The sequence below is a fragment of the Drosophila yakuba genome, chromosome 2R (assembly GCF_016746365.2).
Source record: "Drosophila yakuba strain Tai18E2 chromosome 2R, Prin_Dyak_Tai18E2_2.1, whole genome shotgun sequence".
NCBI classification, from domain to species: domain Eukaryota; kingdom Metazoa; phylum Arthropoda; class Insecta; order Diptera; family Drosophilidae; genus Drosophila; species Drosophila yakuba.
The window spans coordinates 18,066,823-18,090,570 of NC_052528.2; the positions used below are offsets into that span (position 1 = coordinate 18,066,823).

A 23,748-nucleotide genomic window follows, 5' to 3' on the forward strand; every position below is an offset into this window, starting at 1 on the left:
AGATTTTAAAGCAGCACTGCCTTTTAAGTTTCACAAGAAATTTACTAATGCAGTAAAGAGCTTATATGAAACAAGCTTATTAGCTTAAAAAGCTGCTTGTAAAAGACGTTAGTAAATGGACTACTTCCTGTCCACCCAGCAGATGTGTGAACAGACCACATTGGCCGAATGAAAATTATTTTTAAAGAAGATTAACAAGGGGAAAATAAATGCAAACGCCCCCGGGACTCCAGATATGGCCAACATCTGGGAGTTACCTCACGCCAAAGGTCCGGCACGGCGTTCATTTAAGCAAATTTGGCTTATTTGGTAGCAGAGCTAGCTAATAACCACGTTAAGGCGAAATCGCCTTGTAAGAGGGCGAAACGAGTTTGGAATTTTTAATTCCGCCTGCCGCATGTGGCGTTTTTCTGGGGAATAAGGGAATGCAGACTACCGAAGAACCAGCACGTGCCCCATAAAAAACAGAGCGTGGAAAAACCGGCTGTCAGGGAAACGGAAACGGAAAAGCAGGAAAAGCGAAAATATGCTTTTCTGGACAGCCCACACACACACACACACACGCGCATTTGGCTGACCAATAAAGGAAGAGCCAATGGAACTCAGAACGTAACTCAATTGCCCCGATTTTATTCATCCCATTTGCCACCTGCCCACATGAATTACACGGCGAGTCAAATTCGTGGAAAGCGCTGATTCAAAAAGTTTGAGTGCAAGTAATTATTCAAATACGGAAATTAGGAATATTAACAGAGCTTTGGATTACTTATAAAACTGTTTTACTGATCGTTATAAAAACGGAAACTTTAATTTAACGAACATTTTGAGCTGCACAAAAACGTTGATCATTGAATAATAATCGATTATTCGCCAGCCGCAATGCCTTTGGAATTCCTTCGGCGTTGCACTCTGCCTTGTATAAATCCGCGTATGAGTTTCTGTTGATTTACAACGAACTCAAACCACAGATTCATTCCAGATTCAAAATTAAAAGCCGGCATGGCAGACATATCTGAGCGAAATCCACGGACATAGTAGTTGACATCCTTGGGCCAAGGACATCGCTTGGGCACATTACTGAATCGATCCATGTGCTTGCGGCCCAGTTGGATGAAGGCGATCTGGTTCTTGTTCGACAGCAGACTGCAACCATCGATACCGGTGAGATTGAACAGCGTAAAGTCTTCGCCAAGTCGTCTAGGTAAAACAATTCGCATATTAACAAAAAACTTGGCCACCGGCTTTTGGAATTTCAGCTCAATATTGAAGGATGGCCTTTTCACGCTTTTGCTCAAGCCACATTTCAAGTGCGATAGGATCCCATCGGGATCCTCACTGCTGCAGGTGCAGTTCGTGAAGACCATGTCAAAGTTGGACTACAAAAAAATATAACTTTAGAGCCTTGAACTTTAAAGTCCTGTTTTACACAATGTTACCTTATCGGCCTTGATATGATTGAAACAGGCAATTATGCAGATAATTATGACAGCGAACTGGCTAAACATTATATTGTAACGACTGCTCACGGAATAAAGTTATTTGTAGCATATTTTGTATGAAATATATGTTGCCGTTTTATAATTACAAGCAGCTCAGTTGTACACAGGTTGTAATCCTCTTGACAAATCACTATCGTGTGTAATGAGTTCTTTTTTTGGACTGAAGCGTTAATTGACAAAGAGATTATGGGTAATTACTGAGCAATGCCATTATTGATTCGAACACAAAACTAAGCCATTAGCAATTCAAACTTAAATGAGCTTTATTTAATGAAGCACTTTGCGAGCTTATTAATGCAAATTATGTTTTCACTTGAAATTTAAAAGGTAGCTGTTAAGACAGACTACTTTGCATGTTTAATTCCTCCGTTAATTGTTTAATATATAATGTATAATAAGTGCCTGTGAGAGCAGGAAATAAGCTCATCTACTCAACTGTGTTTAAGTCGAACCTTACGCCACAATTATAGCAATAATGATTGTTAGTCCAACATTAGTCACACATCAGCAGATTTTGGTTTGAGCCAGTAAACTCCCATTTGGAGTATGCATTTGGCCATCAAGTCTAGTTGAATTGCATAATTTGAGCGGTTTTGTACGGAACACGCGTAGGATGGAGCTGAAACCAAAGACGGCTGCATTTTGGATGGTTATTTGCCTCTACTTGCTTTCTAATTGGAAATCGGAGGCGGAGGCCAAGGTGCGTATAATAAGCACATTGAGTATATTAGATTTCTGCAGCTGAAGTCTGGCGTTTCTCAGAATAATTTTGAGCTGCAAACGGATAATTTTACATGCAGCAGCGAGGATACTAGTTCCAGCATCCTTAAGGACTTCAATTGTGGCGTTAGCAAAAGTGCCAAACGCCGCACCTGGCACATGGAGTTTAAGCTCAAACAACCTGTTGCCGAACATGATTTCTTTATGAAAATCATCCTGCCACGCCGACGACCTCTGCCGGATTTCGTCCTGCTCAATGTGACCACCGATGGCTGCCAGTTATTGGCCAATCGCAATCAAGTGCCCCTCATGCGCCTGGGCCGCAGTATCATGGAGCGTTTCAGCAACTTTCCCAAACAGTGCCCTTTCAAGCCCAACTTGAACTACTACATCAGGGGATTTCGACTGGACTTGAACCTTCTGCCCGCCGTGGACATGGAGACACCCGTGCACATCGAGCTCAGTTACCAGAGCAAACAGCAGGGACTCAAGTGGATCAGCGGTTACCTGTTGGCACGTGTTCAGCTGATAGGCGAGAAGAAGCGGCACAAGTAGAGAAAAGTATGGATGGTAATCATGATTCCATTACAGGGAAATAATAAAATGAATATCGTCTTAGCTCCGTCCGATTTAATACGCTCTCCAGAATGAAGAATTAATATATTTCTTTCACCTTGTTTCTGTCTATCTGCGCATTTGACATCTTTTGGCCCTAATGAAAGTGCCTTCTGCAAGGCCGCCTAACATTCATATGCGTATGACAAATCTGCACAGGTGAGCATATGGCCATTGAGTTAATATCGCAGAAAATCATCTGACACCCGGCCAACGCTCTGTCTCTTTCTACCCGCCTGTCTCCGTCTCTTTCGCAGTCCCCCCTTTTCACGACAGTTCAGCCAGATGATGTCGCTCCTGTTTGTTACAATTGCCGTCGCTGCCTTTCCATTCACTCTCCATTCTTTCCATGTCATTCCACAAATGTTGTTCAATTACCTGCGCACAGACTGAGACGGACAGATGGATGTGCACTGGGAGAAAAATTGCATAGCACTGCCAAGTTACAAGTTTAGAAATGCATAAACTTTTATCAGAATTTTATTATTCTTAACTAGTGTCTGCCATAATCTCTGCCATAAAGCTACAAAAGTTTAAAAAGAAAACTATCTTACTATCATGCACAATACAACTTAAAATTTGTTCACAGTGCATATAGAGCAAAATTGTGGCGGCAACTGGTTGAGTTTGCTTGTATTTGAGTGTGTTCGACTGGCGTTTGGAGCGGTACAAACTGAAACCAGCTGCCGCAATTTGCCATTTGACTGATGACGAGGCAGTGGGCAACTAATAACCCACCCATACCGCCCACCTGTCTCTCTGTCTGTCTGTCTGTCTGTCTGTCTGGCTGGGCGGAAAACGAAATGAAGTGAGAAATGTGACATTGTCGTCAGTTGGTGATTTGTAACAGTTACCCACCCAGTCACCCAGTGGGTAACAGTCGCCGTTAAATGTGAATTGAATGGTTTTCCGGCGGGTCATGTGTTGCATTTGCCACAGGGAATGGTGCACCTACACATCGCAAATTGTCATCAGCAAAAAAGGTCCACGGGGAATTCAGAACGAGGAATTCAGTATCGTGCCACTATGAACTAAAGAACACACTTCGAAGAAAACAGCTTTCCTTTTTCTGCCCTTTGCCAGGACTCCATACCTAAGTAGATTACTCACTCGCACCCTTTATTAATCACTCATACTCTTTCTTCCCGCCCACTGTCACTTTCTCCCCATTTCTTTACTTTCCTTTCCAGGATCAGCTGGCCTGCCTTTCAGGAATGATTTTTAATTAGATGTCAGGGATTTGCATGTGTGTCTCAGTTTGGTAAAGTCGCCTGTCACTTCATCTGATGGTCAAGGGAATCCACTGGCCACACTGAGTTTTTGGGGCCAAGAAACCCAAACTAATTAAGGCCAACTGTTAATTGGCCGAGTTGCTGCTGCCACACAGTTCTTTGGAAAGACGCCAAGTTGAGCCATGGAACTCAGTTGTCAATAACTGGGTTTATTTAAATCATAAGAAAAAATTAAGGAACTAACTAATGTTTGGCAGTAAGGTTTATAATGTTTAAAAGCAAAAGGTAATATACAAAAATTACTCGAATTACAATTAATACATACTAGAAAACTACAAATGCTACATTTTATTTTAGATAAAAAACAAAGCTACATTTAATTTAAGATAAAACAAATCATAGCCACTCAATTGCGACACCCATTTCAAGCCATTACCCTGTTTATGAAAACCCACCCACACATTGACGGAGCTGATAAGTTGCCAACAGATTAGAGCCATGAAACTTTAATCAGTTTTGTGCCCAAGTGGGCAAACAATTGAAAGCGAAGCCCACTGGAAATTTTGATAGCACACAGCCGCAAATTCCTGCGGTTGGCCCCCAAACTAATGAATAGTGGGGAATGCTGTTCATGTGGAGGCATGTGTTTTCGAACCTGGCCACAGAGTGCTTAAGCCAAAATGTAAAGTTTAAGCCAGCGGGTAATTAACGCATACCCACAATCCTTTTTATGGCCCAGACTTTCGCCCATAAAGCCATGCAGGAAGAGTGCTTGCCGCCTTTTACAAAGTTGCGTGGTTTTTCAAGCTTGTTGGTAAAAAGTTTTGGATATATATATTTTTTTTTATTTGTTTCGTCGGTGAAAAGCAAAGTCTGCACGTGTCCTGGCCAAAAAGCTTTGGCGTTGGCCTTTCTTCGTCCTAATTCGATTCACACTGCCAAGTACTGAGACGCACACACTTTGCCACAATTTATAATTAATTAAAGCAAGTTTGTCTTTTCGGCTGGAATCTGGAGCACATTTACCATGGCTGTCGTTGAATATTCAATGAAAAATTGCATGGCCTGGATAAATATTTGCGTGAAGCGAACAGAGTCAAGTGTTTTCTAGGAAAAGCCAACTCCAATATACTCTGTAACTTATATTACTATTAATGTGTTTTCAAAGAGACTGAATAAAATTCTAACAAAAAATGTTTTTTTTTTATTTGAAGTAAAGATACAATAGATCCGTACATAGTTCATAGATTTAAGATTGCGTATCTGCTGGAACATCGACATTAGCAAACAAAGTCGAGCATAAAAGCCATTTTCACGGCCAGAGTGCAGAAGTTGTGAAAATTCATCTTTTCAATTTTGCCCCCAAAAACCCGCACATTTATGCAAACTTGCTCTACGCTCGTTTTTGTTGCTGTCAATTTCACAGATTAATGCGCACACATTTCAACGCCAAAGTCGGCAGGCAACATTTATTATTGACAATGGCCAAAAGTTTTGCCATTCGCTTTGCTTTCTGGCCAACAACATCGCTCTTTTGGCCAGACGGCGGGCGAAGCGACAAAAATTGATTTACAGTATAGATATTTTAATCATCAAAGCTCTTGCCAGTTAGTTCTTAGTTACATGCTGCTATGCCGAACACCAAATTTATGGGCCATGTCGCAGGACGAGCCCTCTGCTCCAAGCCAAATTTATGGCTTTGGGCCCAGTTTAGAGGGTGGGGGGCGTGGCAGCCTGTTGAGCAAGTAGTCGATGTTATTTCCATGCGAATAAGAAGCTTTTCCGGTGGCCTTCGGCATATTTACTTTGTTTTACTTTGCGAGTTGTATTTCGCGTGGTCGCAAAAAGGTTTCTCTGATACTTTTCGGCAAAGACAACGAAGCTCAATTTGAGCTTCCTCTCCGGAACTAATAACTCTTCAAAAACTTGAAAATAATTAATTGGCAAAACAGTGCATTATTATTGAAAAATGCAGTATAGCAAGTAGCATAAACTTTCACTTCATGCATACAACTTAAACTAAAGAATTGTATGTTATTTTTGGGCAGCGATTAAGGAGCACAGTATTGCTCTTATCATTTTGCGGCATAGCAACTTTTGCGGCATTGCACTTTTTGCTTTTCCAAGACAAACCGCAGCAAAACCACAGAGTTTGAGTTTGTGAGAAAAAAGGCTCGACCAATGCAGTTTGTGGTTAGAACTTGATAAGAAAACTTTATAAAAATTATATTTTCGGACCGCCAGATAACTATAAAATGCCTACGGCTTCCCTGCAAAAATCACAGTTCCCCAACAGGCGACGCTGAGTGAAGTTGAGTGCAGAGTTTCGTAGAGAGAGAAAGCCATGACTAACACGGATCTGAAAGCCCTGGAGCTGCTGTTCCAGCGACCACTGGAACCGGTATTCACCACCCGTGACTCCGGAAAAACGGTGCTGGAACTGCCCGACTCCTTCTACACGGATCGCTATCGCAATGACACCGAGGAGGTGGGCAATCGATTCTCCAAGGACGTGGATCTGAAGATCCCCATTCAGGAGCTGGCCAACGTGCCCAGTCTGGACTTTACCAAAAAGGTTGGTCTCAAGGATCAATTTTCTCTGTTCAACAATCTCCATCGGGGCATCGCCAGTGAGCTGGTCACCCTCTTCATGGGCGCTCCCAATCTCCGGCAATTTGTGTCGCTTTGCGTTTACACCAAGTGAGTGCTAACATAACTCTTATATGCATTGCATTATATATTGGTTTATATCACAGGGATCGTGTGAATCCGGTGTTGTTCCAGTACGCCTATGCCGTAGCCGTGGCCCATCGCCAGGATACGCGTGAAGTGCCCATTACCAACATCTCGCAGGTCTTTCCCAGCAACTTTGTGGAACCCTCCGCCTTCAGGGTAATTAAGTTCTTACTTGACCCGTCCAAGTCGTTAATGGTGTGTTTATTGTTCAATGTTTATTATCGCAGGATGCGCGCCAGGAGGCTTCTGTAATTGGGGAGAGCGGCGCACGTGTCAATGTGGACATTCCGCAGAACTACACGGCCTCGGATCGCGAGGATGAGCAGCGTTTGGCGTACTTCCGTGAGGACATCGGGGTGAACAGCCACCACTGGCACTGGCACTTGGTCTATCCCGGCACCGGACCCCTAGAGGTGGTCAACAAGGATCGTCGTGGCGAGCTCTTCTACTACATGCACCATCAGATCCTGGCGCGCTACAATGTGGAGCGCTTCTGCAACAATCTGAAGAAGGTGCAGCCGCTAAACAATCTGCGCGCGGAGATACCCGAGGGCTACTTCCCAAAGATCCTGTCTAGCACAAACAATCGCACCTATCCCGCCCGAGTGACCAACCAAAAGCTGAGGGACGTGGATCGCCAGGATGGGCGTGTGGAGATCTCCGATGTGGAGCGCTGGCGCGATCGCGTCCTGGCCGCCATTGATCAAGGATACGTTGAAGATGTGAGTTATGGCCCCCTTGGCATATACAGTATAGGTCACAATTTTTTTCTTTAATTCCCAGACCTCTGGCAATCGTACGCCTTTGGACGCTGTTCGTGGCATAGATATTCTTGGCAACATGATTGAGGCCATTCCAAGTCTATCTATCAACTATAATTTCTATGGCAATCTGCACAACGAGGGGCACAACTTAATCTCCTTTGCCCACGATCCCGATAACCGTCACCTGGAGGACTTTGGTGTGATGGGCGATGTGACCACAGCCATGAGGGATCCCGTCTTCTACAGGTGGCACGGGTTCATTGACTCGGTGTTCAACAAGTTCAAAACCCGCTTGGATCCATACAATGCGGGGGAGCTGAACTTCGATGGCGTTACTGTGGACTACATTGAGGCCAAGATTGGCAAGTCCAATACCACGGCCAACACCCTGTTGACCTACTGGCAGAAGTCGAGTGCCGATTTGGCAGCTGGCCTGGACTTTGGTCCATCGGCCGATGGCAACATCTTCGCCTCGTTCACCCATCTCCAGAACGCGCCCTTCACCTACACCTTCAATGTGACCAATGCTGGAGCTAGACGGACGGGCACTTGCCGCATCTTCATCTGCCCCAAGGTGGATGAGCGTAATCAGCCACTGAGTCTGGAGGAGCAGCGACTGATGGCCATCGAAATGGACAAGTTCACAGTGGATTGTAAGTACTCACAGAATTTACTTTCTATCCTAAACAGTAATCTATCTAATATATTTTTGACATGCTTCTATGATTTATTAACATTATTTAATTAATCCCCAGTGGTGCCGGGTGAGAACACTATACGCCGCCAGTCGACAGAGTCCTCGGTGGCCATTCCCTTCGAGCGCTCATTCCGCCCGGTTGGAGCGGACTATCAGCCCAAGGCCGCCGATGAGCTGGCACGCTTCAAGTTCTGCGGATGTGGGTGGCCACAGCATCTCCTGCTGCCCAAGGGCAATGCCCAGGGAATGCTCTTCGACCTGTTCGTCATGATTTCCGATTACTCGCTGGACGCCGTTGAGCAGCCGAAAACGTGAGTGCTATAAACCCTACCAATTTCCCATCATCATCAATGACAGTCTCCTTGTCTCCTTGCCTCCTTGCCTCCTTGTCGCCCATTAGACCCAATGATGCCTGCAGCACGGCTTACTCGTTCTGTGGTCTGAAGGACAAATTGTATCCTGACAGACGCACCATGGGCTATCCGTTCGATAGGCGTCTGCCCAATGCCAACCTCGCCCAGTTGGTCGCCGCCTTTGGCAACATGGCCAAGACCGATTTGAGGATTGTCTTTAATGATCGCGTGATTGACAAGGCCTAGATGATTGCAGTCACAATCAGCAGCTCTTATTTGTGCATCCATGGAAACGGACTTGAAAACGGAACAACTCTTGGAATTTTGACTTTGCTTTTAACTTATAACTAACTAAACTTGTGCGCGTTTTTGTGGTGTTTTATCGTTGTCAGTTACATTTTACCAAATAAATATAATATTTGCAAGCAGAAAACTAAAAAATATTTGTGAGATATTAGGGAGATATGAATTACTTTTAGTAAGATATTAATATTGCTAATAATCAAAACTTAGCACCCGGGGCAACGAAGGAATTTTACACATTTTCATTCATTACTTTTTCAAGGCAAAAAAGAGATTACTCGTTCTCGTTGGCCTCAAGCAAGCCAGCAAGACGAGCCATGGATATGATAAATATTTACTGATATGAAGAAGAAATCCTCGTCTAGGAATATTCGCATGCCAAATATTTGCTTAGCATTATTGAATATTATTTATGGCAAAGATATACAGATACACAGTCGCAGAAGGGCGTTTATTTGTCATACAGACACGCCCACATCTGGGCCAACTAATCCTATTAGACTTCAAAGCGGTTTGCTCGACAAACTTTGCGATTGCCCATGTCCAGGAGGCCTTGGCTTTTCCCACCCACCCGCACATTGAGTATTGAGGAAAAATAGAAAAAACATCGTGGAAAAACAGGCAACAAAACCGCTGCACGTGTTGCGTTTATTAATTTTCGGGCTTTTACCGAGTGGAGGGCTTTAATTAAACATCCACTAGATGCGGATAAAGTTCAAGACTGCGGATTAGCAGAAGACAACAGCTGCCTCAAACAAATTGATTTTTAATAGATTTTTATGATTGCTTTATCTCGCGCCACATGACGTATACGTGATGAAATTACGTTTCCTTCTGCAATCATCAGCGGCATGTGCAATCGCTAATTGGATTGATTTGCAGAAAGAAATGTGAGGAAAAGTTCCAACTCATGATTATGTACCTGCAAAATACACGCACTCATATTCAAATCAAAAAGGAAAGCAAACTCATGCCAACCAAATAAAACGGCTACATTTTATATTATCTGCCGCAGAAACGAGTTCAATGCGCCCAAACAAAAAAATGTTGACAAGACACGGCTACGCAATTTAATCTCTTTTGTTGGCAGGAACAGGACTTTTTTATTTCTTTTCAAAGTTGCATATTTTATGACTGTATTTTGTGTGTGCTGCAACTGGTGTAAACTTTCAGCAGAATTCAAATTAAATTACAGCAGAACGGACAATTTGCGGCGAAGGCGTTTTGGCTTTGAGAGGATTTAAGTAAATAACCCCAAGGAAAGTAAATACACGCTTGAGCGTTATAAAATGTTATTATGCTCGAAACGAAAGGAAGGACGAGCTGGGTATAGACTGGCCCACAGGTTCTTTTTTTTATCACTTCTTCCCTTTTTTTCAATCATTAGACCTGGCCACAGGACATTCCCCCTTACTTTTGCTTGCACCTATTTATGCGGGTAAATTGTAGAAAAATTAAAAAATAGACAAAAATACGGAGCAAGGCGAAAAGTTTCCGAGTCCCTTTAATTTATTTTCCTAGCTGCGGGGCTAGAAAATTTTGGTGTTTCTCGTTTCTTGTGCGGCGCAGCAAAAAGCCGCCACTTAGGCATAACTTTGGCTTTGGCTTTGGGTCGTTTTTCCCATATGCTGTTTTCGCTGAGGGACTTTGGCTGTTTGCTGTTATATTTGCCATTAATGTTGCCGACTTTTCTTCGTTTTGGTTTAAGGGTTTGAGAAAATATTCGCCTGGCTACTTGGCACATTAGCGTACATTCTCGCATCCAGCGCATGTGTGTAATAAATGTACATAATGGGTTTGAAAAGAGTTTGGCGCTGATTAGGGAAACAAGTGTTGCAAATGTTAGCAGTAAGCCGATGGTACAATGCCATTCTATAGCATATTCGTATTCTGCAGTCGATCTGCGCAATTGATTGCTTAATTTCTGTGAAATTTCCATTCAATCAATTGTGAAGCCCATTAAAAAGTCAATCAGACGTGAATGCAAAGCAGCCAAACAAATTGACGTAGAAGGCAATTGTGTATGCCGACCTTGCAACAATGCACTTTCTACTACAAATATGTACATATATACATGTACACAAATGTCCGATCTGTTGAACTATAATCTGCTATATATACACAGCACTTGGCCTGGCTGAAAGTGAAGCCTATTAAAATAATACTTGTTATTGCAGTAAGAACAAATATTCTATTTCAAGGGAAAATGCATAAACTTTTTGATAGTGTGTTCACATTTTCCAATCAAAAAGCGCATATTTACCTATCTATAAAAATATTAGTTCCTATTTTTACCACAAAAAACATTTTATTCTTCTTAGCAAATGCAATCATATTGGTTGATTTTATTTTTTTCCATGTACACATAAACAATGAAAGGCGACCAAGTCTAATAATGCTTGCCTTGTGCCAAAAAAATAATAAATGAAATAATGCAGCTGGTCTGGACAAGAATCAAACTAGTCACTGTAACATATGATAATCAAATTATATCAAATATATTGAAACAAATGTATATTTGGGAAATTGTACAGTCATTTTACTCGTAACATATAGGAATAACAATTCAAAATGTATTAAAGTTGGTATTTAAAGAAGCATATTTATGAAATGTATTACAAATAAAGAATGCCAATAAACTTAAAATGAGGTAAATATTATTTTACATTTTAATACATTTTAATTAATTTTCACGTTTTAATAATCAACATCAGCAATCTAATATCTTGGCCTGCGCTGTGTGCAGAACAAGCATATGGATATGTTTGCCTTGGCTGACATGCGTGAAATTTGATATTGATTTAGACCTGAGGTTCCAAGCCGCGAATAACGCAGCCCAACCACAATGCGAATGACAAAGCACTGTCAAGTGTGTACTCCTAGTATAATAGAACATCATCATTATTGGCATTTTCTCCATCAGGTTTCGATGGATGCCAAGCGTGCTGAGTCCTGGTAGCTGAGTCCTGGAGCATGCTAATTGTTTGCAATTATGCTTTGAGTCGGATTCAATACGAAATGGAAATGAAATTGGTAGCAAGAAATCGGGAGCGGCTTCACTTGAATGCATTAAATTGTGGAAAAGCATCCTCGCATTTTGCCGCAGTTTTCAATGCGAATTAGGTTAACCGCGGGAAATTCATGTTTAATTGAAACGCCATAAGGTTTCCCACCATATTTAGATAATTGGAAAACCGCAGCAGGACATGAATGCTATTTCACAATTAATTGTCATCTTCTAAAGTGGATCATAACAAAAAGGACTAAATTTAATATATATTTTTTAAACAATGAGTTATTGAATTTTATTCTACATTTTTTATTGCAAATTTTATTATCTTATTAAATTTGAACTCTTTTGGTTATTATTTTAACCGCTTTTTATGATTATGGGCTGTTAAGTTGCTATTTACTTTGAGTATTGTTTATTTGCCACGCGCTGAGAAGTCGACATATACTTTTGCCCGGTTAATGCTAATATTTAAATTAATTGCTAAACAACGACCTACAAATGTTTACACTTGGTTCAGCGACTTCGACAGTCCATCAAGCAGAAGAGCAATGTTAATCTTATAATATCTGCTGCTTTGTTTATAGCCCCATTGCCATTGACTTAAACAAATCACTTTTATCTGTCCCTTTTTTTTTAATTTTTTTTTTTGCTTGAATTCGGATTGTAGTAGAAGCATCGACAGCTGTGTTATTTTAGCATCGAATGCGATTCGCTGGGAATTTATGTTTTATGCACAAACACACACGAGGAGTAAATAAACAAGCAGCTTGCAGCTTGTTTTCCCAAAAAAAAAAAATTAACGCAAATAGCAACTTAGCGATAAAGTGCTGCTAAAAGCTATTAACTATGATGTCAGACAGCCATATGTACGCCTATCTCATTAGCACTGGGAGAAATGCAATAAATTCTATATAAAAGTGGTATAACCATCATCGATGAAAATACTTTATTTAATTCAAGTATTTAAGAGAATGTAAAAATTCTTAAAATATTTTCAAATGTTTTTATTTCATTTAATGTAGCCCAACTTTGCTTTTTCCAGTGTCGTTTTGTTCGGGGAATTTCTCTTTACATCCCATTTGATCACAACCATAACTGTGTCGGAACTTGAACTTGGCAAGGGTATTTAAGTCTTTTGTATTCAGTCAAACATAAAAAATAATTATTCACAGATGTAGAGCCATAAGTCTATGAACATGCTGATTTAAGCAATGTGATAATTACAAGATGAGAGGAGCTAAATATAGTAAGTGGGGCAATAACCTGTGGGAATTACAATTCTTAGTTTGAACTTTAAGCCAGACGCCTAACAAAACCATATTTTACAGCAAATTAAACTTGTCCCCGTTCAGTTTGTTAAATATAAAATAGTTATTTCCATGCACCTTGATATTTTCCCCAGTTGGCCAAAGGAACTCGCTTAGAATTGCGGCTTCCCTTAGGCATTTTGGGGCTTTGTCGCGGGCATAATGTGCATAGAAATGCGATTCAAGGTAGGGACAGACAATAATTATTCTTATTCTCGTTGCGAGTGTGGGCGGCGCACATGGGAAACGCTCTTGGGAAATGGGAAAACAAAACGGAAGGCTGCGTCGCCAGCATTTGCCTGCATTATAAAGTTTGAACGGAAAAGCGGAGGAAAGTGAATATTTTAATTTCGCCAGAGTGCCGCTCACAAATAATTAAAGCCCGACATTGTTTTTTCCACAACCATGTGAACTTGTGCTTAAGTAGAAGCTAGCGGTGTATTTTCATTGGCTTAATTGTCAGCCTTATACAAATTCAATGCAAAATTGGGGAAATACATTTGTCTTGCTACCAACTTAGTTGACTTTTTGTCATATATGCAGAGGATATTACAAGTATTTCAGCCTTACAGGAACAAGCACTTCTCCAAGTGCCAGTGTTATGAACAAGTCCGTCGGTATCCCTCATTGAAGCCACCTCAAATCATCTTTCTAGATTGAAATCCCCACAATGATGGCTGGGAATCAACAGCTTGGAGGCATTAATCAAAGCATACATCCGTATGCCTGCTATAACCAAAATTCCGAGTCATAAGATTCTCAGCGTTTTTCCATCGTTAATTTCCGTAAATAAATTATTGCCTCAATTATCATCATGTGGAGTGTTAGACGTGGCATCGCCTCTGCGACCGCTGAAGGTCTCCGAAAGTTATCCCCCAATCTGGGACAATACTCTTATCCTCTTCAATCTTGGTGTCACCCTGCTTTGCATTCAACCAACTTCGTTAAGAAACTGGAAGCGACGAGGAACTATCTGAGGATAACAGAGGAACCCGAATTGCCCAATTTGGTAAAGGTTTATGAGCAATTGTACCGGGGATGTCATAAAATACCTGTTGGCTCCACCAAGCTTAGAAAATCTGCACTAAACGATCCGCCAAAGAAATTTAGGCAACAAAACGATTTGCAAAAAAACCCCGGAAACATTTTGAATTTAGCATTCAACAATTTAGCAAGCAAATCAAACAGCACAATTAGTGGATCTAAAAGGCCGCAACGCCATTTTATGAACTTAACGGATCCTAAAATCAGTAATCCTCAAAAGAATTTCAAAAGTAAAAACATTAGAGAAGCAGCTGGGTCTAATATCCCTAAAATCGATAGTCCACTTTTAAAATTGCCACAAGCAAGATATGTACATAAAATTCTGAAAAACAGCAATGCAAAATCCACTACCTCAACAGCGAAAATAAAAACTAAAACTAAGGCTAAGAATTATTCAAAAACTTCCCAGCCCCGAAGACTATCTCGAAAAAAGTTTCTAAAGAACTTTAACTCTGTCGATGAATTCCTTGAAAACCTTAGAACTAGTAAACTAAGAAATTTTAAATATAGCTCACCTTTTTCAACGGGATCACTAGGTTCTAGGACCAAGAATCGATCCCAAAGGAATACCGTGACTAATGATGAGAATGACACTACAACAACACAAGATAACACCAAACAGGAAACTGATTTCGAGCGCAGCAGCATGACACCATGGGATCAAGTATTCTCCATGTCGTGGCTACCGAAATTGGAAAGGAACTTTCTTAGTCCTGGGCCCACCGATCTCTATGATTTTGGACCCCTTGATATACAATCGTATGTAAAAGACTTCCAGTCCACGCATAGCATTCAGCCTTATGTCAAAGCACCTTCGTCAAGTGCTGAAAAGCCCAGGACTAAACGTGTAAGGATAAAAGAAAAGAAGCTAAATCTACAACGCGCACCGAGAAGGCAGTTTAAAAAGAAATTCTGTGTAACTGGGTCGTGTAAAAGACCAAACTGTTTTGCGAAACCATACAAATACCACTTGTTTAGGTTCGAAATCTGTCCGAGAAAACGCAGAACTCGCAAGAAAACTGTGTCCTGTCAGACAGAAGTCAACCGAAACAGATGTGAACTATGTGATTTCAGTAGACCAAAAAACGAACCCGATGAACCATTCATGATTGAGATGAAGAGGCGTCAGGATCGCGAGCAGTTGAAGAAGTACTATCTAAAAATGGCCGAGAGGGAAATACAGTACAGTACAGATACAGAACCTAAATCCTTTGCTAAATCTAGAACTAGTTGCAATGATAATGTTGGCAAGATGCGCCACGAATTGAAGAAATGCTTGGTTACATTGAACCTTTGTGGAAGTCTTGTCGAACATTGGTTGCAATTGTCCAGATGCAAAAGGAGGATCTAAGTTTGTTTTGATGCCCAACTCAGGGGCACTAAAATAGAACCAGCATTTAAATGCATGATGCATTTAGTATGTTTTTACTGTCGGACAAGGTGTCCTTGGTGATGATACTGAATAAATTTGGTTTATTACAATTACCCTCAAAATTGTTTACTTTTCATATGTACGCATGATTAAGTTAATGGAGAAATTCTGAAATCCAAGTTGCCTTGGCAGAACTGTTAGCCTCAAGAAAGTAAACACTTGTATATTTGACCAACAGAGAATTAATAGCGCTGTCCAGAAAAAGCTATGAAATGGGCTCTCTAAGGAATATATCAATTTGTCAAGCAAGTATAGTTTGGCATGTTATTAGTCATTTAAAAATCCTACATAAATATCTTTCAATCCTAACCAAAAAATTGTTAGTGCAACAAATTAGTGTCCCGCCTTGACCATGAACATTTTGAAGAGCACCCGTTTGCTAGATCGAAATTGTCTACGTGACAAGATCCAGGGACTATCGCCTCTGCTACGGACCATGGACTGGCCACCAAACAGGGACTCGGTGTTCCGGGCCACTTGGAGCTACTATGCTAACGGCTGTCAGGAGCGACTGACGGGCATTCGCAGGCGCATCGAACAGAACGCTAGAATTGTGGCTCCAAGCAAAGAGCCAACTACTCAACTTACTGTGGACTTAAAGTTGCCCCACAATGGACAACAATTGCCGCCAGGAGTTGATTTAGATGAGCACATTTATCAGGAGCTTGTGTCCTGTTTCCGGAACGCAAAGAGCTCTGTTTCACAAAAGAAAACTTCGGCTAAACGCTCAAAAGTTCAGAAATATTTTGATATGCACAAGTTTTCAACACCAGAACAATATAATTCCTGGAAACGTCAAGAGCTGCAAGTTGATCAAATGCTACAGAATTCTGATGATCCCTATTTGAAAGAGGAAATGCACAAAAAACTACATCGCCTACGAAAACTCACCAAACTACAACCTCTAGTAGTGCTTCCAAATCAGGAAAAGGGTGATATTGAAAAACTCAACGTGTCCTTGACAAGGAAACGAAAGTCCAGACAAAAGTCTATAAGTAAATTAAAAGGCGAAAGCGAATCAAGAAAAAACAGCACAAAAATAACAGATATAATTATAACTCATAAAGACCCCAGTAAAACCTCAAAGATACAAAACCCCACTGAAACTGGGAAAAAACAAAACTCCAGTGAAACCGCAGAGATACAAAACACCAATAAAACCTCAAAGATACATAGCCCCAGCATAACCGCGAAGATACAAAATTTGAGTTCAAGAAGTAGTAGTAAAAGAAGAACAAAATCGGTAAATAGCAAGCGTTCTTCCGGGAAATCGGCATCTAGTACGATATTGGCATACCATCCAAGTCTGGAAAGTATCGTCAGCTCAATACGTTCTACCAGATCGTATCGTCCATATGTCAAACGAACTGTAAAATCCGATCAAAGTAGTGATAGTGGTGGTATCTTCGGAATCGATGAATCCCCTCATTTAAATGTGGATACCACGTCGGTAGCTTCGGAAAAGCTCAAAAAAGCTAAAAATTCCCAATTACGAAAGAATGTCAAGAATCATAAATTAATAAAGGAACGAAAAAATATAGAAAAAGCGAAGAGCGAAAATCCAAAAGTTCACAAACATTCAAAACCTCCCAAAGCGTCAAGTCAGCATTCTGTAAAGATCGACAGCAAATTGGATTCTCTAAACGTATCATTTTTAAAAAGCAAAGAAAAGGCATCTAAACAGCGATCATTCGGCCCCAAGGCAAATCCAAAAGTTCACGGACATGCTAAACATCCCAAAACCTCAAGTCTGCATTCTTTAAAGGTCGACAGCAAATTGGATTCTATAAACGTATCATTTTTGAGAAGCAAAGAAAAGGCATATAAACAACGATCAATGGGCTCCCAGGCAAGTGTAAGAAAGTCGAAATCTGAGGGGACCATCGAAGAAGCAAAATCTGTGGAGCTGAGACATAGTTTCGCCTCCAAAAGTATGTCACAATTTTTGAGTAAATTGCCAACGCCAAATTCGAATGAGTACATAGAGCAAATCTCCAAAGGACTGCCATCAAGCGATGCAACACTCATCAGGAATTTACACAACAAATTCAACGAATCAGTCGTGTCACTGTACAGAGGTCAAATCACCAACTCGAATAATGGTAGTGAGATTCATGAAATCCAGCAAAGCTTTGTTCCCAGTGGCGACCACCACGGCTGGTCCTTACGTGGCAAGACTATGGCCTTTGTTAGGCCAACCACATATACCAGAATTAGCCTAAGAAAACGAGACCAATCTGAAGTGGCAGAGAAGAGTATTGAAAGGGAAGCATCTGAAACCACTGCACTGAGCTCGATTATAGCCACCCAGCCAGATGCGACAACTACAAAAGAACCAGATTTAAGACTGCAATCCAAGACGATTTCGGTTGATGAAATCCTTTCGTGTGTTGAAGCGAAACCTTTACTCATTTCCGATCTAATATCGGAATTTATGCTGGCTTATGGCTCCAAAATAAGTTTCTTTGAAACATATCCGGACCTATTTAAAAGCAATAAATTGGAATCCTTTACTACGACTAATGCGAAAGAAGTTCCCAAGAAGTGCAACAGGAAGAGGAAGGTGAAAAAAGTTAAGGATGTGAAAAAGAAGACATCGCAGCACTCTAGAAGAACCTGCTCCCTATGCAACTGTGTTAGAAGAAAACGTTCCGAATTGCAGCCTTATATGAAGCGAATGCAGAAGCGACGTCAACGATTGGAACTGAAAACCTACTATATCCAGAGGATCTCGAAATGTCGAGAAAATCTAAAGCAGCATCCCCTGAAAGCCTGCACAAGGGAGGGACTAGCTATTTGCTATCAGACCCTAAATCTTTGCCAGCAGATAGTGGAGCAGAAGTTATCGAAAAGAACTGAGGAATGTCAATTGAAATGACTGAATCCAAAAAAAAAGAGATTATTCAAACATAGTCGTTTCATTTGTAGAGTTTTAACATATGTAAACTAAAAGCAGAAGTTGCAAACTTAGTAGATCCATTTGTCGTGTTTTGAAAAGCTAATATAAAAATGTTTGTGACTGCTCGAATTTGATGTCTTCGTCTAAACTCATTTGTCTGTCGACGTAGAAAGAAAATGGTGCTGCTTCAATGTTAAAATCCCATTCTAGCGGTTGCATCTAGCAACTTGCTTTACTTTTCCCATATGCACCAAATAAAATGAACTATGGTCATAAAAATCCTAGCACTTGTAAGCAGTTCATTTCGTTGACTTTTACGCGACCCTTGAAACTCGCACTCATGTGGCGTCAAGTATTTCAAAATTAGCATTTGCCCCATTCAACAGTTTCGACTGCATCCTTTTCCGCGAAATTTATTCCATTGCGAACCGCTGCCGAGTAAAAATAATATAGTCCCATAAAAATCAGTTTTTTTTCGTACACCCAAGCCCAATTCCCAACCCATCCGCATAAATGTCAATGCCAACGCAACTAAAATCTGCCCTCTATCCTGCGACCGTTGAATGTTGAATGTTGCAACCCACGCAGGCTGAACCTCCCCTTTTTCGCGAACTCTCCAGCTCGAGTGCAGCTACAAAAAACGGGGGGAGATAAAAAAAAAAAAGGGAGGAACAAAATCAAAGTGAAAAACAACAAAACTCGGTCGAGGGTTTTTGATAGTAAAAACTTTTATATGGGTTTATTTTTGTTATGGTTGTTGTTGTTGAAATGCTCGCTGCTTCAAGTAGTTTCTTCTAGATTATTAATTTTAATGCCAATTTACTGCGACGCACTCAGTGCAGTAAAATTGTGTATTTATGCTCACGCCTGCGAAGGAAGTAAGGCTAAATTATTCCTTATTCTTCAACGATCTGTTCGTGTATTTTAGTATATGGCATGACTAACGTTTGGGAATACTTAATTATAAATTTGGAATTATAAAAATAAATAGTATTTAAGAGCTCTCAAACTGAACCAAAGCTTCTAGCAAGTCAAGTTTATTTTTTTGTTTATCCCACGCTTTTTATTTATACGAACTTTAATTTCCCAAGACATTTGGTTATAATTCATTATATTTATTGACCCAATCGAGTTTAAAGGCGAATTATGGAAAGAAGAAATATAGATGTTTGCACTACTTGCTGGAATGATTTATGGCTGGAAATCACAAACATGGCTGATAGTGATTTAATCAGTTCACTGCAGCTTAAGACTGCACCAATGATGAGTCACTCAAGCGCTTTTAAATGATTTCATTCATTAATTATCCAGCGTGGCGGAGTGAAGTGGAGTGGTAAGTCATTCGAACGCCGCAAAGTATGCAACGCTGGAATGCAAACACGTTCAGGTGCGGACAGGTGTCAAGGTGCTGAAATGCGTCGCAACAGCTGCGCCTGTTGCCCCGGGCAGTGAAAAGCTGTTAAAGGCCAAACAATCCGGACGAAGGATGTGCAGGAAATTTAAATAAGAGCGGTAAAAAAAATGTGTAGAAGGAAATGTGCGATGTTTATTGCGCACAGCTCGACGCTGGCCTCATAATTGCCTCTAAGTGGCTTAAGTTATTAAAACCAATTATGTCGGTCGTCTGCAGAGGGAAATGCCGTTTAATTGCAACCGAAATGCGATTTAAAGAAATGAATTGCATACAAAAATAATTGGAAAATGTTCTAATTGGCTCGGCTTGGCCAAGTTAACAAGCTCCTTCATCAGCTAATTAAACTTTTTAGATTAAACCCAAGCCTCAACTCCAACTCCAACTCAGCGGAAGTTGTAGTTTCTTCTGTTCACAAGTTGAGCAGTTTACACAAGGACTAAAATGCTGGCAGCTTAGGGCCGAAATCTTCGTAAGAAGGCTTGTAATTTACGCTTCGCGGAGTGCAAAGATGAAGTTTTCAACTTGGCTCAGAAGGTTAACTCTAATTTGAGCATGTTGATGTACACGGAAAGATGATTTATCTTTGGCTAAGTTTGGACAGATTGAAAATTCCGGCTTATCACTTCTTTAACTTGAATGACTTCAATGACAAACTTAAAAATGGATTTTTATGCAAAAACTTTATGTTATACTCCCATTTATCTTTATCAAAATTTAAAGAAATTTCCTATTAATTGTGTTTCACTTTATATTCTCGTTCAAAATTAAGTGCAAGGCCGTTAAATCAGACAAAAAGATATACTCGTATTTATTCATTATTTTCCGGGATGTTATCGCATGTACTTTCACAAGCGCTCAACCAAAAAGCTTTTGTTTTGTGTAGAATATTTGCGATGTATTTACATATACTATACATACATATATATTTACACATCAATTTGTGTTCGCTTCAATACCTTTAGCTATCGGTACACCGCATTAAACCATAATTCATTTTTGTTCCTGCCAAATCTCGAAATTCGGCGAATCAAATCGCTTTATTGGAAAATTCAAACGAAAATCCGTTCGCCACGCACGTTAACATAATTATGGAACTCGCTTACTGGGACCCAATCAATCATACGCCGCGTGAGCCGCTTGACATTATCGTTCGGCCAGACACGATAATAATATGGGAATATATGGGAATCCTTTGAAATGCAAATCAGGCGAATCATCCGCAGAGTCGTACACATGTACTTACCTTTTTCTGAAGGAGCGGGTGATTTTTTTCCAGCCTCCTTGTCGATTGCCGATGATTGTTTGCTGGTTGCCTGTTGCTGGTTGTTCTATGCTGTTCCCAAATCAATTCAACAGAACTCTATTTGCACGAAATCCCCCCCAAAAAAATAGGAGAGAAAACAACAGTCAGTGAATGAGAAAAAACCACAGGGAAATGCGTAAAGGCAACGAAGTTCGTGTTAAGGCGCGTGTCAAACAAAAAGTGGAATTCAGAATATGTTTATCACAAAGAACAAAAATGCTTGGAAAATTATAAAAGATATTAATATAAATAATTCTGAATTTCGAGTTTGTTCAACAGGTCTTTTATGTCATTTAAACTAAGAAAATGTTTTTAAGAATTTATTGCAATTATTCCTCATACATGAAGATACGTTTTTTTCAGTGTTATCAGTACATTTACACATTTTCCAAGTCTGCGATTGTGTGTGGATTACATATGGTAATTTCCAAGGGACTTTCACGTTTTCTTTTTTTTATTTTGGTTTTCGGGTGTGTAAGGTCAGATTATAATCGTATTTTTCAATCTGAATAAAATTAGCCGAGATTTTTCATTTCTTCTTCAGCTTTGTTTTGGATTAGAATTTATGGTAGTCGCTAAAAACACTTTTTTTGCGTTGCTGGGAGAAACACATGTTGTGCCACGAAAATTTCATCTTAATAAACATGTGCCAAAAATTAAATCAACTATATGTGAGTGAGTTTATAATTTGATTACTTTTATAATTTATGTCTTCGCATTTCGCTGTTTCAAATTTGAATTTGCACTTTTCACTTGCAACATTGTTGCTGGCAACTTTCGCGCTTCTGCACTTGAACTAGTTTCCCGTTACAAGCCTTTTCAATTTTCCTCAATTTTCCCCAGCCGCACACGAACACGAACACATACACATACACACACACGCACAGGCACACACACACACGCAGACAGAGAGAAAGGTGGCCAAATCCACTGATAAGAGTTTCGCCTGGATTGAGTTCCGGATCCATGCGCTATACCTTTCGCCACGTCCGACTTTCGAAGCCACTCAACAGCAACTGTTGCAAATGTCGAAAAGGCAACTTGTGGCTGCTGCCTTTCGCCTCTGTCGACGTCGCAGCATCTCTTTTTCCCGAGCTTTTCCGCGAGCTTTTCCTCGCACCACGGCAAACTGTTGATTGGTCTCCTGAATGTGCGAATGTGCGTGTGTGTGTCTTTTGGCCAGGAAGAGAGCATTAAAGAGAGTCTATGGTCGTCGGCATCGCCGTGCTTTACTTAGTTAATTAGTACCCATTCAGATGGCAGTAAACAGTAGTTACTTCCTGTTAATGGGCCCTAAAATAAGTCATTTAAGAGGCAATGCTCTTCATTTCAATTTGAACACATAAAAATGTGTTTCAAAATGTGTCATTTATTTATTTTACTTATTATTTTACTTATATATTAAACATAATTTACCAATAAAAGCAAAATTAAATTTTAAAATAAAAAGCACCATAGCAGCATATTATTGATTATCTTTTCGAGTGAGTTGCAAAGTGGTAATAACAGATACCACCCCGAAGTCAACCATAATCTCTCGAAATTTGTTTCCAATTCTGTTTATTTGGGCCCAGAGCACAAAGCCATTAAAGCTGATGCTTACCAAAGCAACAGCTACCAATGGCACACAAGTACACACAATGTGGCTGTGGCGGAAAGAAAAGCTCAACGTGGCACTTGCTCCTATTTGGAGACCGCAAATAGACGGCACACTCGCAGAATTAACGCGCTTTTAATAGATTAGACACCCCGATGGCTCTGCAGGGGCACTTCGATGGTGCAACCGATGATGCCGCTCAAGGACCTGTGCACCCGATCTGCAGATAATGCTACCAACCTGACCGCCACCCACAACCCACCTTTTCACCTTCCCACCTTGTTATTAGTATCCCCAAGTGGAGCAAGGACACACGTTTGGCAAATTTGCCCAGGCAGAAGGACGACTAATTGATACGCCCAAGCAGGCACGTAGAAAAATAACACACAAAAAACAACGTTTACTGAGCAGGATGGTATAATAATAATTCTGGAACATATTGAAGAAATCTGCAACTTAAGTTATTTACAATAAAATAAACATTTTTCCCGCAGTGTGTGGCTGAAGTAATTTCCCTTCTTTGATGCTGCAAAAACAATTACTTGAATACCTGAATGTTTTCGCATGCGGCCGCGCATTAAGCTCACATTAAAATTATCAGGAATAAAGAGCAGCGCAGGTAAACAAGGCGCGGAAATCAAATTGAGTCGTTTACTTCATTTAAAGCAACGCCAAGTTCACGGACACGACGGGAAGTTCGCGTCCTTGCGGCCATTTTGTAGAGTCCTGTGTACCCATACACATACATATACAAGCATAGGTGATTGTTGGGAAAAGCTAAAGAGCCATGTCAACACACGGTTAACGCTTTACTTCCTCG

The 23,748-nt window shown here is 40.6% G+C and overlaps 6 protein-coding genes across 9 annotated transcripts in view; 4 read left to right on the forward strand and 2 right to left on the reverse strand.

The window, feature by feature from the left end:
* Positions 1–22,353, reverse strand: part of LOC6531173 (potassium voltage-gated channel subfamily H member 8) — a 53,749-nt gene extending 31,396 nt beyond the window's left edge. For 3 of the 4 annotated variants that reach the window (XM_002091966.3, XM_039372365.1, XM_039372363.1), the window contains exons 1-2: positions 22,309–22,353; positions 21,272–21,388 (exon numbers count right to left, since the gene is read on the reverse strand). The gene's annotated coding sequence lies outside the window, so the exon portion shown is untranslated. Of the gene's footprint in view, positions 1–21,271; positions 21,989–22,308 lie in introns of those variants that run through there. The other variant, XM_039372364.2, reaches the window with a different exon arrangement.
* On the reverse strand, positions 599–1,893 carry LOC6531174. The gene has a single exon (XM_002091967.3). The coding sequence runs from the start codon at positions 1,362–1,364 to the stop codon at positions 864–866; it is 501 nt and encodes a 166-aa protein (XP_002092003.2). The 5' UTR covers positions 1,365–1,893; the 3' UTR covers positions 599–863.
* Positions 2,048–3,001, forward strand: LOC6531175. The gene is made up of 2 exons (XM_002091968.2): positions 2,048–2,199; positions 2,262–3,001. Exons 1-2 carry the CDS (start codon positions 2,113–2,115, stop codon positions 2,772–2,774), a joined length of 600 nt encoding a protein of 199 aa, XP_002092004.1. The 5' UTR covers positions 2,048–2,112; the 3' UTR covers positions 2,775–3,001.
* LOC6531176 (phenoloxidase 2) lies at positions 6,335–8,904 on the forward strand. The gene is made up of 6 exons (XM_002091969.3): positions 6,335–6,766; positions 6,823–6,958; positions 7,030–7,524; positions 7,586–8,219; positions 8,322–8,574; positions 8,664–8,904. The coding sequence occupies exons 1-6, from the start codon at positions 6,411–6,413 to the stop codon at positions 8,860–8,862; spliced, it is 2,073 nt and encodes a 690-aa protein (XP_002092005.1). The 5' UTR covers positions 6,335–6,410; the 3' UTR covers positions 8,863–8,904.
* LOC6531177 lies at positions 13,719–15,777 on the forward strand. Its single transcript, XM_002091970.4, has one exon. It carries the CDS (start codon positions 14,054–14,056, stop codon positions 15,632–15,634), a length of 1,581 nt encoding a protein of 526 aa, XP_002092006.1. The 5' UTR covers positions 13,719–14,053; the 3' UTR covers positions 15,635–15,777.
* Positions 15,703–21,597, forward strand: LOC6531178. Its single transcript, XM_002091971.4, has 2 exons — positions 15,703–15,732; positions 16,053–21,597. The coding sequence occupies exons 1-2, from the start codon at positions 15,703–15,705 to the stop codon at positions 18,591–18,593; spliced, it is 2,571 nt and encodes an 856-aa protein (XP_002092007.2). The 3' UTR covers positions 18,594–21,597.
* Positions 22,354–23,748: the final 1,395 nt, after the last annotated feature.

Bases quoted from the DNA above. Each gene is read 5' to 3' on its own strand.
- LOC6531174 (XM_002091967.3), bottom strand. From the start codon at position 1,364: ATGGTCTTCACGAACTGCACCTGCAGCAGTGAGGATCCCGATGGGATC.
- LOC6531175 (XM_002091968.2), top strand. From the start codon at position 2,113: ATGGAGCTGAAACCAAAGACGGCTGCATTTTGGATGGTTATTTGCCTC. The intron at 2,200-2,261 runs GTGCGTATAATA...GGCGTTTCTCAG, and splicing joins AATCGGAGGCGGAGGCCAAG to AATAATTTTGAGCTGCAAAC.
- LOC6531176 (XM_002091969.3), top strand. From the start codon at position 6,411: ATGACTAACACGGATCTGAAAGCCCTGGAGCTGCTGTTCCAGCGACCA. The intron at 6,767-6,822 runs GTGAGTGCTAAC...TTTATATCACAG, and splicing joins TCGCTTTGCGTTTACACCAA to GGATCGTGTGAATCCGGTGT. The intron at 6,959-7,029 runs GTAATTAAGTTC...TTATTATCGCAG, and splicing joins TGGAACCCTCCGCCTTCAGG to GATGCGCGCCAGGAGGCTTC.
- LOC6531177 (XM_002091970.4), top strand. From the start codon at position 14,054: ATGTGGAGTGTTAGACGTGGCATCGCCTCTGCGACCGCTGAAGGTCTC.
- LOC6531178 (XM_002091971.4), top strand. From the start codon at position 15,703: ATGTTTTTACTGTCGGACAAGGTGTCCTTG. The intron at 15,733-16,052 runs GTGATGATACTG...GCAACAAATTAG, and splicing joins TGTCGGACAAGGTGTCCTTG to TGTCCCGCCTTGACCATGAA.